This window comes from Amphibalanus amphitrite, unplaced genomic scaffold, assembly GCF_019059575.1.
Source record: "Amphibalanus amphitrite isolate SeventyFive unplaced genomic scaffold, NRLGWU_Aamphi_draft 001171F_arrow, whole genome shotgun sequence".
In the NCBI taxonomy this organism is placed as follows: domain Eukaryota; kingdom Metazoa; phylum Arthropoda; class Thecostraca; order Balanomorpha; family Balanidae; genus Amphibalanus; species Amphibalanus amphitrite.
The window spans coordinates 117,240-132,842 of NW_024882665.1; the positions used below are offsets into that span (position 1 = coordinate 117,240).

The following is a 15,603-nucleotide window of genomic DNA, read 5'->3' on the forward strand; positions in this document are numbered from 1 at the left end:
CCTTCCCCTACGCCGCAGCCCGCGTCTCCGGTCGGCCATGGATGAAGGAATACCTAATCCATGGGTCGGCGACTGACCCGCGCCGGGCCACCTGATCCCCGGCCGCCGCCCGCTGGGCGCCGGCTGCACCGCATAGCGCGTCTCGGCGCGTCCCCGTGCGCGCGCCGATACTACAGATAAGAAACGAGTCAAAACCACCCAATTCTTCCAGGATGATGACAGATTATCTCATTATGTAATGACTGATGATCCAGGTGTCATTGACTTTGTCTCTTTGACTTGTCCTTTTGAGTTTTTTGGATTTTGACTTTTTGTCCTTTGAATTTTTCGTAATTTGACTTTATGTCCTGTTGACTTTTCGTCTTTTGACTTTTGTCCTCTTCACTTTTTGTCCTTTTGACTTTTTGCCCTTTTGACTTTTTGTCCCTTTGATTTTTTGTCCTTTTGACTTTTTGGACTTTGACTATATGTCTTTTTGACTTTTTGACCTTTTGACTTTTTGACTTTGACTTTATGTCCTTTAAACTTATTGTCCCTTTTGACTTTTTGGATTTTGACTTTTTGTCCTTTTGACTTTCTGTCCTTTTGGTTTTTTGGATTTTGACTTTATGTCCTGTTCACTTTTTGTCTTTCGACTGTTGTCCTTTCTACTTTTTGGCAATTTGACTTTTTGCCGTTTTTACTTTTTGTCTTTTGACCTTATGTCCATTTGACTTTTTGTCTTTTGACTTCTATGCTAGTTGACTTTTTGTTCGTTGACTTTTTGGCCATTTCACTTTTTGTCTTTTGACGTTTTGTCCGTTTTGACTTTTTGTCTTTTGACTTTCCTCTTTGTTGACCTTTTACCTGTTGACTTTTAAGATTTTTGACTTCTTGCTTTTGACGTAATGTCTGTTGACTAATCATCCTTTTACCTTTTATCATTTGATTTTTTGTCCGGAACCCACCCCCAAATCTAGTTTTCTCACCGGTTTTAGGCCACTTATTTTTCACCTCTCGGCTTTTTCAACAAAAAAGAAAACATTTGCAAAAAAAAGTGTGGTATTCCGTCTCAAAGCTGTGGGGGCACCACCCCCACGGGCCCAGAGTTGGGGGGGGGGGGGACAAGCTGCCCCCCCGGCTCCCACGCCTATGGACATGCCCCGTATGTATTGCAGGAAAACGGAGAAGGGGCTTCGATATAGAGTCCCTAATCATGCGCGGGCTGAGGCTGACCCATGATTCATCGAGCATCTCGAATGAATGGCGAATTATAGTCGGCGATACTTTGATAGCATGTTGGCGCACGTAACGACATGTCGGCGGCGACTCGGCGACTGTTTGGCGATAAGATTTGTTTTGTGCATCGGATCTTGGATCAATGAGATATCATGGGTGACATATGCCTCCACAGTCCACCCCTGCACCTGCGACCTGGGCAATGAGGAAGTTCGTGCACACGTTCTCACTCTCCCTCTCTCCCTGCACAGCAGCTGACGCCAGCGGAGCATCATCCCATTGCGATGTCGGCTGACGTTTAGGACAGGTACAGACGCCATGCGGTCCAACGGGCTGTGATTCGTCACTCAGCCGCCCAGTGATAACGTGGAGGAAGCAGGGTGCCTGTGACGTCAATGTTAACACTGGTCTGCCTTTTCAGCACGGGTGACGTGGAAAGGTCGCTGCTTGCTGCCACTGGCGGACAGGAAGTTGAAGTTATTGGCCATGACGCTCGGGAACCGATTTTTAACATCACACTACGCACTACGCAGTGCATTGACCTAATGACACCCGGCCATTATCCCACGTGGTTCCAAGTGCCATTTCAATCCAATAATACTCGATCTCTGGGTGGGCACCTAAAACCCGTACCTAATAGGCTGAAACGGGATAGGCGCTTTCAAGGCTTATGGCGGTAAAAATCCTCAACCCCTCATGGTGGTAAGATCCCCAACCTCTTTAAAAAGTGAGGTAAAAAAACTCACTGCTGATGAATGTCCATTTAGAAAGAGTTCATCGGGTCTCGGTCACCATCCTGTATTCCTCTAGCGATTTTCTATATAAAGGAGAGGCAGCTCAGAACCCATGTTGATAGCCAGGCTCATGGCTGAAGTGAGTTCACGCGCGATTAACCCGCGCCCCTAGGGGGGGGGGGGGGCGAAACGGCCCCCTTGTCCTTTTCCGTCGATATCTCCTAAACGACTGCAGATATCGTCACCAAACTTCCAGGACCCCTATAGCCGGGCAGCAATTTTATACATTGTGACTAAAAGTTTTCCAGAGGTTCTGATAGGTTGGCCGCAAATGACGTCAGAATGACGTCATCTTCTGCCTTTTTTGATAAAAAAGGCTTCACGGGAAGGCCTACAGCTAATTGAAGATACAGGAAAATGTTCAAGACCTAAAAGGTGTAGAATTAACAGGGTTACAAAACTGCCATCTTGGATTTTAAAAACATTTTGATTTTGACCCCCCCAAAATCAAAAAGGTAAATTTTTGGATATAATAGCCAAAAATCTCAAAAGTTTCTCGTATTTCGAAAACACGGAAATATATGACAGTCCCTCCAACCTTCTATCCACATACCCAATTTGAGATTGATGCCTCTTTTTTGGCCAAGTTATAGCAAAAACACTGTTCAAAACTAATGAAGTCAAATTTTCAAACTCATTTTTAAGCAATTCTAGACCACGTAGCGCAAAACGTCAAAGACCACCACTGGACTCACTGTGACGAGCTGCATCGAATCAATACCCATTTTATGCAAAAATATCAGCTTCGAAATTTGACCTAATTTGACCTGACCTTGACCTGACCTTCACCAGAACATAACCTTAACTGGTCCCAAAGGTTGCCTGACCCACATAATCTCATTTGCCACGTAAAATGGACCATACCTAAAACATGCATCACACGACACTTTCTTATTGTTTGTGGTATACGTACCCTCAGTGACCTGACCTCTGTGACCTGGCAGAATCAGTGGTGTATTCAACAGCATCCTAAACATAGATGACAGCATGGCTGATGACAAACATGTCAACATGACAACACAACATGACAACAACTCAACAACATGACATGGTAGCAATGACCTCAGTTAGGAAAATATGAGTTTTTTATGAGATGCATAAAAAACTCATACGCACGGACGACAAACATAGACGCGACGAAAAACATAGACGCACGGACAATTCCCCCATGTTCCGTGGTACCTACTAGGGCTATCCAACGCCGTTTGAATTGTGAAAATCGGCCGGTAACTTTCCGCGCTCTTGGGGGGGGGGGGGGGGGGGACGAAACGCCACCCCCCCCCCCTACGGATGTTAGGGTCCACCGATAGCCCTACGGCGCGGGTAAAGTCTAACCCAACTCGGGCACTGGAAAATGTGTGGCATGAGTGGGTGGTGTTGTTTATATTAGATGTTGGCGTATAGGTACGGATGCCAAGGATGTACCGGTAATGTATCGCTATCTGGTGAGCAGCGTTCAAAGCTGAGGTTCTCCCTGTCGCCGCTTGTGTTTCTGATGGCGCTGCTTCTGGTGATGGATCCTTGAATGCCATAGCACTGGCGGATCCAGCGGGGGAGGGGAGGTATTTTGTGCAAATACTGCTCCACCGCGTCTGAAATAGAAAAAATGCGTTTTTTCGACAATAAAACGAAAACTTTTATCAGGAAAAGCTTGTTTTAGACTGCACACTGGCGGTCGCAGCCGCCAGCAAAAGGGGGGGGGGGGGCAAACTCACACTCGCGGGACATAACATTTATCCGTCACCGGAGGGGGGGGGGGGGGTGATCGCCTAATTTTTACTTCCACGAGGCGCCGCGCAGTTGGCACTAATTATGCTTCATCCATGTCATTCTTGCGTGGAATCTTTAAGCACAATTTAACACGCGCACTGCAGGGGGGGGGTTGTTTTCAACCCCCCCTGTGGTTTTTCGCAAATTGCGAGAAAACGGCGGCGCGTAGCGCCGCCAAATTTTGCATACCTGTTCTCACAACTTTTGCACACCTTGAGTAAAAATTTTGACCCCAGGTGACCTATGGTCAGGTCACCAGGTCAGGTCAAGTGACCCTACCTCGAAACGTAAATTTCGAAGTTTGCAATCCCACCAAGCCCACAGTTGTTGAGATATGATCTTGAAACCCACAGGAAATAGTAAAGTCATCACGAGCTACAACTTGTATGTCTCGGAATTTTTATATCGATGACCTAAGGTCAGGTCATTTTTGCGACCGGCCCATTATAAGTCAATGGGAGAAATTTCAACTTACTCTGAATGCCATCCTATGACTTCAATACGCTCAGGATCATAGTATTACAGGTCCCTGTTGGTGATTTCACCGAAACATATCACTTATGACCTTTGGAAGGTGATCTCCAGGTCATCTTAGGTCACCTGAGGTCACCAGCGGTTTTTCTTCAATAACTTGAGATTGAGTAGAGATAGAGACTCCGTTCGACGTTTATCGTGTTTTTCTCGTCAATGCGGATCGAATGATATGCAACATGACCTATTTCGGTCAGGTCATGACCTTGACCTGAGGTCAAATTTTCAACTTGACCTTTCGAGGTCATATTATATATCATTCGATGCGCCTTGACGAGCTAAGAACGATGGCGTTCGAATCGATCCTCTGTCTTGTGTGCAAGACAAGTTATTCAAGAAAAACTACCGCGAAATTCCTGTTGTGAAAATCGTAACATTTTGTCTTCGGTGACCTCTGGTGACCTCGTTTTTGACCTGACCCAAAAATGATCTTAGTATTTCTTGTCGATCTCATCTTAACCTATCCAACGCCGTTTACCGCTTGTCGCTACGTTGCGCCGTTTTCGAGATCTCAGGGGGGGTTGTTTTCAACCCCCCCCTGCAGTTCGTGTTCGGCTCAGACCCGCTGCAGTGCGCGTGTTAAGGCAAAATCACCAGTTCCATTTCCCGTCCCACGGTGTTTCCACTGGTCGGGCCACTGCACCATGGCGACGGATCGGTTTAGCATATACTGGAAGGTCGGGCACGCGGATTTATGACCTTACCACTATAAAACAATTTGGAAAAGTACAGATACCTACCTCTTGCTTTGAACAAGCATGTGAAACCCAGAGAGCATTTTCAGACTATGGCATTTACCCATATAGTTGTGTGGCGGCGGGAGAGAGTAGGTATGTACACCGACCTCTGGAGACCAAAGGCTCCTGGCTTTCAAAATTGGCATCTGAGGGCCGCGCGCGACTCCTGCGGGCTTCGTAACGGCTCTATTGGGGCTCACTCAACCTGCCTAGTCCTCATGCTGAAAAGACTGGCCCTGAGCCCTGAAGATTTCATCAGTCTCTGCCAGCCCCAAGACCCACAACGGCTCATGGGGTCCCGATGTCGAAATATGAGGGAATCTACACGGGACCATCAGGACGTAAAGTGATCTCGATCAGGACCAACGTAAGGCTGTACAGGAGTCTGCGTAAGCCCTCTGATCTTCAGAAGCCCACCCATGTATGTTTTCACTTAGAGGCCAGATTGGGGCCCTCAGAGACCAGTACAGGGCCTGCAAACTGCAAAGGCCAGTAGTTTGAGACCATCAGAGACCGAGTTGGGCTCTCAGAGGCTAATGTGGGTCTTTACTCATTACAGGCCAACATGGGGCCCTCAGATGTCAGCGTGGGGCTCTAAAAGACCGGCATTAGCCGTCGTTGGACCCCAGAGGCCAGCAGAGGGCCCTCAAAGGCCAAGATGGGCCCTCCTCAGAGGCCAATGCAGGCCCTTAGAGGCCGGCATCCGGTCTTTAGCAGCCAGTGCGGGGCCCTCATTGGCACCTAAAGTTTCGTCTTAGGACACCAGAGACAGAAATAAGGCCACCAGAGACCGGTGTGAGACGCTCAGACGCCGGTTGGGGCCCCTGAGGCCGGTTAGGGGCCCTCATAGGCCAGATGTGGGGCTAGCTTGCTAGCTTGGAGTGGGTTTTTTAGCCTCGTGACGATCGAATAAGGGCTAGGGCCCCATACACCTATGGAGGCCCATCGGTTGTTTGAGGGGGGGGGGGGGCAAATGATATGATGGCCCCCTTTATTGGCCTTTGGGGGGCATGGCCTTGATGCCCCCCACGCCACCGCCACTGTGTACACATTACACAAGGTCTCTGAGATTGCATACTAGCTCATGCAAACTCTATTCAGGCCCCGGAGGTCCCACGCTAATCCTTAACCTTCCAGGCGGTGTGGGGGGGGGGAGGGCATTTTTTTGCCCCCTTTAGTTTTTTTCAATATATCTCAAGAACCGCTGCGCCGATCGTCACCAAACTTTCAGTACCCTCCCGGGAGCATGGCTAGCGCACATGGTGACCAATTTTTTTTTTTTTCCAAAGGCTATGATAGGTTGGCCGCTAAGGACGACAGAGTGACGTCATTTTTGCCATTTTCGACCCAAAAAGGTTTCGCGAGAAGAGCTGTCAGGCCTACAGCTTTAGAGACACAGAAAAATGTTTCAGACATAAAAGGTGTAGAATTTACAGGGCTACAAAACTGCTATCTCGGATTTTTGAAATTTTCGGATTTAGACCCCCAAAAATCAAAAAATAGATTTTTGAATATAATAGCCAAAAATCCAAAAAGTTTTTTTGAATTTCGGAAAAAACGGAATATATGTAATAGTCCCTACCGCCTGCTATCTATATACCAAATTTGAGATCGATACCTCTTTTTTTGGCCAAGTTATAGCGAAAAAACTTCAAAATTGATGACGTCAAATTTTCAAACTCAATTTTTAGCAACTCTAGACCTCGTAGCGCAAAACAAATACCACCATTAGACTCCCCGTGACGAGCTGCATCGAATTGATACCCATTTTATGCAAAAATATCAACTTTAAAATTTGACCTTTTTTGACCTGACCTTGACCTGACCTCCACCAGAAAGTGACCTAAACCGTACCTGATGGTCTTATAACCAACACCATTGAGTTGGAAATGAAAAACTGGCCATAAAACATGCATCGCATAACCTTAGTAAAGTTGGGCTCATGTGGTGACCCTTGGTGACCTTTGGTGACCTGACCTGTGACCTGACCCGGTATGACCAGTGACCTCTAATAGCAACATATGTACTAGACAACTGACGCCTTATCGCTGATTTTCGACAAAATGCGTTTTACTCGGTGTTATAGCGCTTTCCCTAGAAGCCCCGTGAACGGTGAAACATTTTATCTTTGACCTGACCTGTGACGTCATCGGTGACCCCGAGGTCAATGAAATTTGATTTCCCCCGACAAATTTGACAGGGCTATCGAACGCCGTTTGAATTTTCCGGATCCGTCCAGTAGTTTCGGAGATACGGGGGGGGCAAAAAAATGCCCCCCCACCGCGCGGAAGGTGGCTGGTAGGCCCACCGCCTGCCGGGTTAAGAAACCAAGCCGGCATACGGCGTCACCACCGGGCTTCTGAGGTGCACCGCACCAACCCATGAGGTCTTACTTTAGTGTCGTAGAGCCACGCTCATTTGGCAGGGCCCACCCGCCACTGCCGAAGAGGGTCTCATGCCAGCCATTGCTGGGCCTACGAGAGCCTCAAGTAAACCCACGCTGATATTCCATATAAGATCCGGCCTTACTCGTGAACCGGTGCCAGCGACGCTGACCGCCAAATTGACAGAATGCGAAGCTGAGCCCACTCATGAGTAAAATTTACGTCCTTTGATGGCGCAAGAAAGAAAATGAAACATACAAAAAGCTTTCTAGGACTTTTGTTCGATCTGAAAGGTGGGGCCAAAAGATAGTATGGCCCCACCTTTCAGCACCAAAGGGCGGGGGGGGGGGGCATGGCCCCCGTGGCCCCCCTGGGACCGCCTATGAGACTGCACAACAGTAGAGAAAGGTGGGGTAAATAAGACAGCCCAGCGGGACAAGATGGACCGCCAGCCTTCCCGGCTGAACCGCTGCTGTTATCTGCTGTTTAACCCTCGCCGGCACAGGTCATTTTGCGTCCTTCGGCGGCACAAGGGGGGGGGGCACGACCCCCTCGCGTTTGGCCCCTGATCGAGCTAGAGCTTCGCGGAAAAAAAAACGAGCGTGCCGCCGGTCACGAGAGGAAGCCAATGATACCCAATTTTAAGGTCCTAGGTCATCGGTTGACCTTCCAGGTCAAAGACCCAAAAGTCGGAGAAATCGGGACCTGTTAGAAAGTCGTAAAGTGTGGCTGCATCAAGGTTTTTCGGGGTGCTGATCACGAATATCGTGTTAGTTTTGATCACAGATGATGTCTTTAAGCATTTAGACCAGGTCGGGTCAGGTCAGTTCAGGTCAACCAGTAGGGGTCTTGCCGGGTATTCGTAATACGTGTCAACCGCCTCTGACAGCTTCGTAACATGTTACGAAGGCACCAAAGCTACTTCATAAATGTTCATAGGGTTGCTAAATTCGAATTCAGCTCCAAAAACTAGCGTAGAAACATATAAACTCGAAAAAGTGAACCGAGGTCACCAAAGGTCAATGACCTGACCTGACCTGAGGTGACCTTGTCATCCACCCTAATGCATGGGACCAACATCAACTCATGTTTGAACGCTTGAAACCACGAAAAGGCTGCAAACGCGCGGCTAATGCGAGCCGACATAGGGACACCGAATCGCGATTCCGGCCAAACACCAAACATGGTCTCGGAAAATAGGTCGCAGATCAAAGGTCATTTGGGTCAAGGTCATAACATTTTTAGGGTAGGTGTAAAATTGATCAATGCTAGGATTAAGGATACGATGAGTTTTGTCGCGATCGGCCGCTTTTTACGTGAGTTATTTGTGAAAACCCTTGGGAGGGGTTGCATCAACCCTCCCCCGTGCCGGCATCAACCCTCCCCGGGTTAAAGGGACCCTCCCACCTTAAAAAAGTTCATTAATTGGCATGAAAGTGATGTCGCTCGGTTCAGAAAGAGCGAAAATGAATATCTACCAAATTTCATCAAAAATATTCACCAATTTTCAAGATATTATACTTTTAGGTACCATTGTTTACTTTTTGGGATCTCCACTGTTCTTAGCAACTTTATTTGAAAGTGCGGCACTTGTGGCGCGCAAAGCAGCATATAGCACCCCGTGCTTCCAAACGTTTTAGTAAAATATTTAAAATCGTTAGATCTGCGCTGACGTCACACATTCAGAGCATTCTAATGCATTCTATTGCATTAACCCCTCTGAATCCAAGTGCTGCAACTTTGAAATTCGATGTGTTCGATTTGAGGCATTTCTCGATCTTGTGAGTGCTCAAACCGGTTAAGTGCAAGCCAGGGACCCCATTTTTGCTATCTCAACTCGAAACTTATGTTAACCCTCGCCGGGATAGGGGGGGGGGGGGAAGTGCCGCACCCCATAGGGTTTTTTCGCGATAGCTCCGAACACGCTGGCGATAGAGAGCTGATAGAGAGCTTGGCATACCTGACCTTTGATTCAAGCCGGATCTTTTGACACCAACCGCATTTTCGGGTCAGGTCAGGTCACTGACCTATAACGTCATAAGTGAACCTCTGCACGGTCTTCAGATATCGTAACTTCGCAACGCCCTCACTGCCATAGGAGCTTTCACAGGAAAATGAAACTTGCAGGATCTAATATCCATTACGATTCTCACAAATTGTATATCTCGGATTTTTCTTAAAGGTCATGTGAGGTCACTCACCATTATAAGTCAATGGGGAAAAATGAAAACTGCTATTCTGGCGCCGGGAACGATCTCCAACCATCTCAAGCACACAGAATCGTGATTTGATGCACTCCTTGCAAGGCTACATGCGTCAATTTTGCAATGTTGACCTTACGTGACGTCATTTATGACGTCAGTGGGATCATATTAGTTTTTCGTCAACAACTCCCGATCAAATTGAGCTAGCGAGTCGGGAAAGCCACCGATGGACTCAGGAAGACCTGCCGAATCGAATGATATGCGTTATGACCTACTTCAACCAATTTCGTGACCTGGGGGCGCTGACCTGACCGTGACCTGAAGTCAACACCCTAAGTTGAGCTCACCCAAACAAAAAGTATATCATTCGACGCGCCTGAGCGAAGTGAACACGATGCTGCCAAAATCGCGGCTCTGCGGCCGTTTTTTTGCGAAGTTCGCCAAAAACGGAGCCGTAGGTACCTTGGGGCACTTGATCTGCCCTCAGATGTCACCGGTTGACCTAACACCTTAAAATCGGGTATCAATCTCTGCGTCTCGTAACGGCGCACACACTCGTTTTTCCGCGACGCACTAGCACCACCAGGGGCGAAACGGCGAGGAGGGGGGGGGTTGTACCTGCCCCCCCCCTCGGCCGGCGCGTATGTAGAAAACCAGTAGGTTCGGCGAGGGTTCAGGTGGGATAGTCACTTTAATGCACTCACTACCTTTGTTCTCCTTCGTACTAATGGCCACCTTGAGCTCATGTGGCCGGGATGGATAGCTTTTAAGCTATTGAGAAAAATGTTGTTGTTCGTCAAACCGATCAAATATAAGAGGTGTAGGGGTGATTTAATTATTTCGGCATGAATACATCATCTTCGATCAAAAGTAACATGAATTACACAATCAGTACCCGAGAACTCCATAGCACTCAGCTTAATTCTAGCAAGTCCCGATCTCCCCGGCTTTTGAGTCACTGAACTGACATGGAGGGTCAACGAATGACCTAGGGCCTTAAAATTGGATATCATCGACTTCGTCACCTTACGGACAGCACACTAGTTTTTTTTTCGCAAAACTCTATGCTCGACCAAGGACCGAACGGCAAGGGCGGGGGGGGGGGGGGTCCAGCGGACCCCTATACGCTAGCGACTTGGGAAAACGCCACTGTCCTTTTATGGTCCGCATGTTTCTAAGGACCCAGTACCGCCTCCTGAACCTGCGCTTGTTCATGTGGACTGGACCCCATGTCGAGGGCCCCCACATAGGCCTCAGGTAAAAAAAAAAACAACATCGGTCTCCATAGATCCCATGCTGATCTCTGAGGGACCTGTGCCAATCTCTGAGTGTCCACACCAGACTTTGAACGTAGATTCTAAAACGAGACCTTATTTCCTTGCTTGTGCTCTCTCTGACCAGCATAAGTTCTGTAAAGCCAAACGGGGTTGTAGCCCTCTCATGCGGATTCTCCCACAGTGCCGCCAATAAAAGCTGCTCTCGCCGCACCGGTGACCGTCAATAAAGGGAATCTGGGGGACGGGGCATGCGTAATGGATGAAAATAAGGGTGAGAAAAACCGTAAATATGTCGCGAGGATAGGCAGCAATCAGCATATTGGTTGAGATGAAGACGTAAAAGAGAAATACGAGGGACATGGAGCTGGACTGGGTCGCTTGAAAGGGCTGAACTATCAATTCGAACTGCTATGTATATTGTTGAGCGGGAAAAGTTTGATGCAAGGTAAATAACATGAAAAGAAGATAACCTAACAGCAAAATTAACCCGGACATCTAAAGGGTCTTGCATTGCACCCATGCTTCGCCTACGTATCCGCTTTTGTAATGTGCTTATCACAAAAATTAGTGCATGACATTTCTGGTATTATTTGCCCCTAGTGGTGACATTTTCGCTCTGACTGAGGGATTAGCAGTTCATGTACCTATGTTTAATTTTATTTCACCTGTATTGAGCAAATGCCAAGAATAAAGAACAAAGAACACACCGTTTTACGAATGGGGCCGGAAATAATCTCGCGCTTCGTGGAAACCTGGGGGACGTGACAATATCGACGGGGGTCCCGATAAATTGCACTCTTTCGCTTCTTCTCGACACAGATACCGGGTCTAAGGCGTGCTCGCCGATCGGGTTTAATGCAGTACTGGTTAATTGCCGTCCCTATATAGAATCACCCTGTACCGTCTTCAGTTGTTAATTAACGGATATTGCGACGAGCGATCGGTGCGGTTTTGTGCGATCGTTTGACTTGATTACCGTAGTTTGCGTGCAGTGATGTCAGGGCGCTGAGCGCGGAGGGAGCGGGTTGGACTGCGCGGGCGGCGGCGGGCGGCGGGCGGCGCTGCGGCGGAGGGCGGAGGGCGGCGGTGGAGGGCGACGGCTCCGTGCCCCGGCGGAGGGAGGCCAGTGCGCGCCAGCGGGCTCCCGGTGTCGGACGGTCAGCGCCGACAGTCAGCCTCGCCGCCGCCGCCGACAGAGCCCAGCCATGCCGTCGGTGAGTGTGCGACCACCGGCCCCGCGCTACCCACGGTCCGGAGGGCGGATTTACCGTCCGGTGGAGTCAATTTCAGAAAGTCGAGGAACCAAGACCAAACCAGACTTCGCAAAAAAAAAAAACATAGACACTCAGTCACGGAAAAACTAACTTTTTGGTAAATGGTTAGAACTATTAACTAAATGCCGAATAAAGAACATGAAATACATCAGAGAGCCGAGAGGGGTCATGAAACCAACAATGTACCGAAATTTAGGGTGGAAGTATGAAATACTAGTCGTCAAGCTATGACCTCAACGATTTCTTTGGAGTCAAGTCTTCATCAACTTGTTACTTCTACAATTCTCTTACTGAGCTACTTTGGTATAGAACATCGTTTATTTAGGATGTTATCATCACATAAGCCAGTGTCCAACCGCTCAAAAAGTCTTTCAGATGTATGGTATCCATCAGTCACAGCAACATACACGTCAGTTCATTGGGTATTCTTCGTAATTTTTTCATAAACATTCCAATATAAATTGCTAATGCTTCATTCAACGACGCGTCGCGCATGATGGGCATTCTTTGGAGCCATATGCTTATTGCGCGATGCACACACCCTTTTCCTAAAGTCATTTATTGCACAAAATGTACAGTGCGCATGCATAACAAATAATTGCAACATATGTATTTAAAGGCTGATATTTTGGAAGTGCATTCAGGTGTTGCCAGGAGAGATTGAAGGCCGAAAAATTGTCCGACATAAAATTGATTTAAAAAAATCATCTGGATTTACTGGATTTTTTATTACTCATACGCTGTTGTGTGGTATCAGTAGTTATAAGATGCTTCTCTGACTTCACAATTTCCTAAGGATTTTTTTAACGCTCCAGCATACCGTATAAGTCCTCCTTATTATACACAGGAGCTGCCGATGGTCTGAAGTAACTGACTTAATTCTGTTTATTTCTCACGTGTCAGATGGATGCAGCATTTTTTTTTTCATCCAAAGAACTGAGTTCTGTAGTGGGCATTCTTAGTTTGGTCAGAACACGCCCATTGACGTTCCGGTGAATATTCCTAGACTGGGATTGACGCACAATCATTGTTATCGACTGCATGTGCTCGCAAGTCCAGCTCGTCGAGCACCGTTTTGTGTGAGCTGGCGATCGTAACAGAACCAGTGAACCGCAACACATTTGTTCAGTTGCTAAAATGGTTCGAGGCTCCTTAGAGCATGTGTGGGCTGCTGCCAAGCCATTTATAGCATTGACATGAAGTTTGAATCATTTGTTTCTCATCACTCACTATTTTTCTAGCCTGTGAGCTGTTTTTCTGATAAAGCGTTAAGGATAGAAGTAGGTAAGAGCCAAGTCTCTTACTTATCAAAGAACTTCAATGACATAATGTATTGTGACGAAACAAGAGTCTAGTTCGAGTGTAAGACATCATTGGCTGCGGCAACTTGTGCTGTGTGTTATTATTTTGCTGCTCACGGGTGCAAAGTATACCACATGTAATTGTAGTTACATTTCAATCAATGCATATATCTAAGAAACCTGGCATACGTTATGTAGTCGTCAATGAGAAATCAATTATGTTCAAGGTCATTTGACATCATTGCAAGCAAAACACAAACCACTAATTCACAAAGCACAAAGGTTCACCTTACAAAGACCAACTCAGATAAATTAAACAAACACCTACCTATCTGTTGACGCTCCGGTAGTGGTCTTCCAGCATTCGTGTCACTATACCTAATACCTATGTACCTTCAGGCTACATAGCTATTACCAGGGAATGCCAAACCAGAAACTTGCCGCAGACACATCAATGTGCGTTAGAAGCAGGTCTTTTATCGAGCATCCGTTAGTGATGCGCAATTATTTTGTTCACGTAAATGTGATTTCCAGATGTATATAGTTTATGGTGCTATAAGATAACCTCATAGTAGGAGACACCCGTGTCTACTACCTATGTAGAAATGTTGCGAAATAGAGATGAATCAAATTTGCGTCCACTGCACCTGCAAAATGCCATTCACTCGGTCAGTTTTTAAAAGTATTCGTTATATTTACATATTCAAAACAGCTGATGCTGCCAAATCTCTTAGAAACGTTCCACCCATCGCTCAGCTCAGGCCATAGAAGCTCGCCAATGCAACAGCGCTATGAACAGACGCGTCTTACCAGCTCACCATACAGTAAGTAGTTTTAATCTCGCCAGCACCGGCGCTCCGGTATGCGACCAGTTTTGTGTTCCCTTCCGCGGTTTCGTCGCGTGTTGACTGGCCTGATAACAGCTGCTCTAACTCACGGCCATCCATTTTAAATATGTAGCCTCAGACACTCCGGAACAACTTTTGAATGGCGATTTGCGGAGTTTGTTGTCTCAGTTTAGTTTGAGCCCAGCAATAGCCAGCGGACCAAGGAGCGACGTTGACATAATGTGTCTGGTGAAGTCTCTAAGTCGCTGTCAAACTGGTTGTTTGGTCTTTGGAGTGAGATGGCGATTTCGCTTGGAATAAATTTTATTCTTTAGAGCGAGCCAAAAGGTCTTACAATCATATGGACATAGAAATATTCCTTCCATCAAGATAATCTACTCCATGAGCCCATGCTATCCTGCGTTATATGTATACTATACAGTACACTGTGAGACAATTGTTTACGTCTTAACCCTCGCCCATGTAGGGGGGGGGGGTTGGTGCAACCCCCCCCCCCCCCTGAGGTTTTTCTTAGCTACACGCCGAACCGTTTCAGATAGCCTGCTCAAATTTTCAGTACCCTCTGGGGCATCCTTTGCGCAACTTTTAATATTTTTTTTTGTCAAGGTCATGTCAGATCACGGAGTTATGAAGTCATAAAGGGAACAACCTCCGGCCAGATTTACGCTAAATTGGAGATTGCTTCACATTGGTATAAATGCCGACTGACCTGACACACTGATGGATTGTTTTAGAATACCAACTGGCTGATTTGACATTGTCACAATGTCCGTTGACATTTTGAAGGTTACTAAAGGTCAAGGTAAGGTCAGTGACCTCGGTTGACCTGTAATGACTTCTTGCACTTGTATGCCTTTTCGGGGTATTTTGATGCTCTGAATTCGAATTTGCTATCCATTTCAGGCATACTCGGTTGTTTCTTCTTGTTCATTTTGGGTCAGGGTCAGGTCAGCGACGTCACACGCCTGACGTGACCCAATGCACAAATGACCTTGCAGACTTCGGATGCTCCCAACGCATCATTTTTAGAGTTATGACATCGAAATACACACCAAACGATAGAGAATTGATCAAGGATCACGATAGTGAAGATTTCAAGTCGATATCTCTTACCGTTTTGCCGCAATCGGCGCGGAACTCTGAAAAAGTTAGATTTTTCCGAAAATTTGACCTTTGACCGGTCATAAGTAGGTCAAATGTTGACCTAGGACCAAAAAATAAACCACCAATCGCGAGACTCGTTGAGAGCAATCCGTTGGTTATTT

General features: G+C 47.0%; 1 protein-coding gene across 1 annotated transcript in view; it reads left to right on the forward strand.

Moving 5' to 3' along the window:
* The first annotated feature begins 12,037 nt into the window (after nt 1-12,037).
* Nucleotides 12,038-15,603, forward strand: part of LOC122370828 (neuropeptide F-like) — a 47,796-nt gene continuing 44,230 nt past the window's right edge. The window contains exon 1 of the mRNA XM_043346762.1: nt 12,038-12,129. Within this exon, the coding sequence (XP_043202697.1) occupies nt 12,121-12,129 (9 nt within the window). The 5' untranslated portion in view covers nt 12,038-12,120. The remainder of the gene's footprint in view (nt 12,130-15,603) is intronic.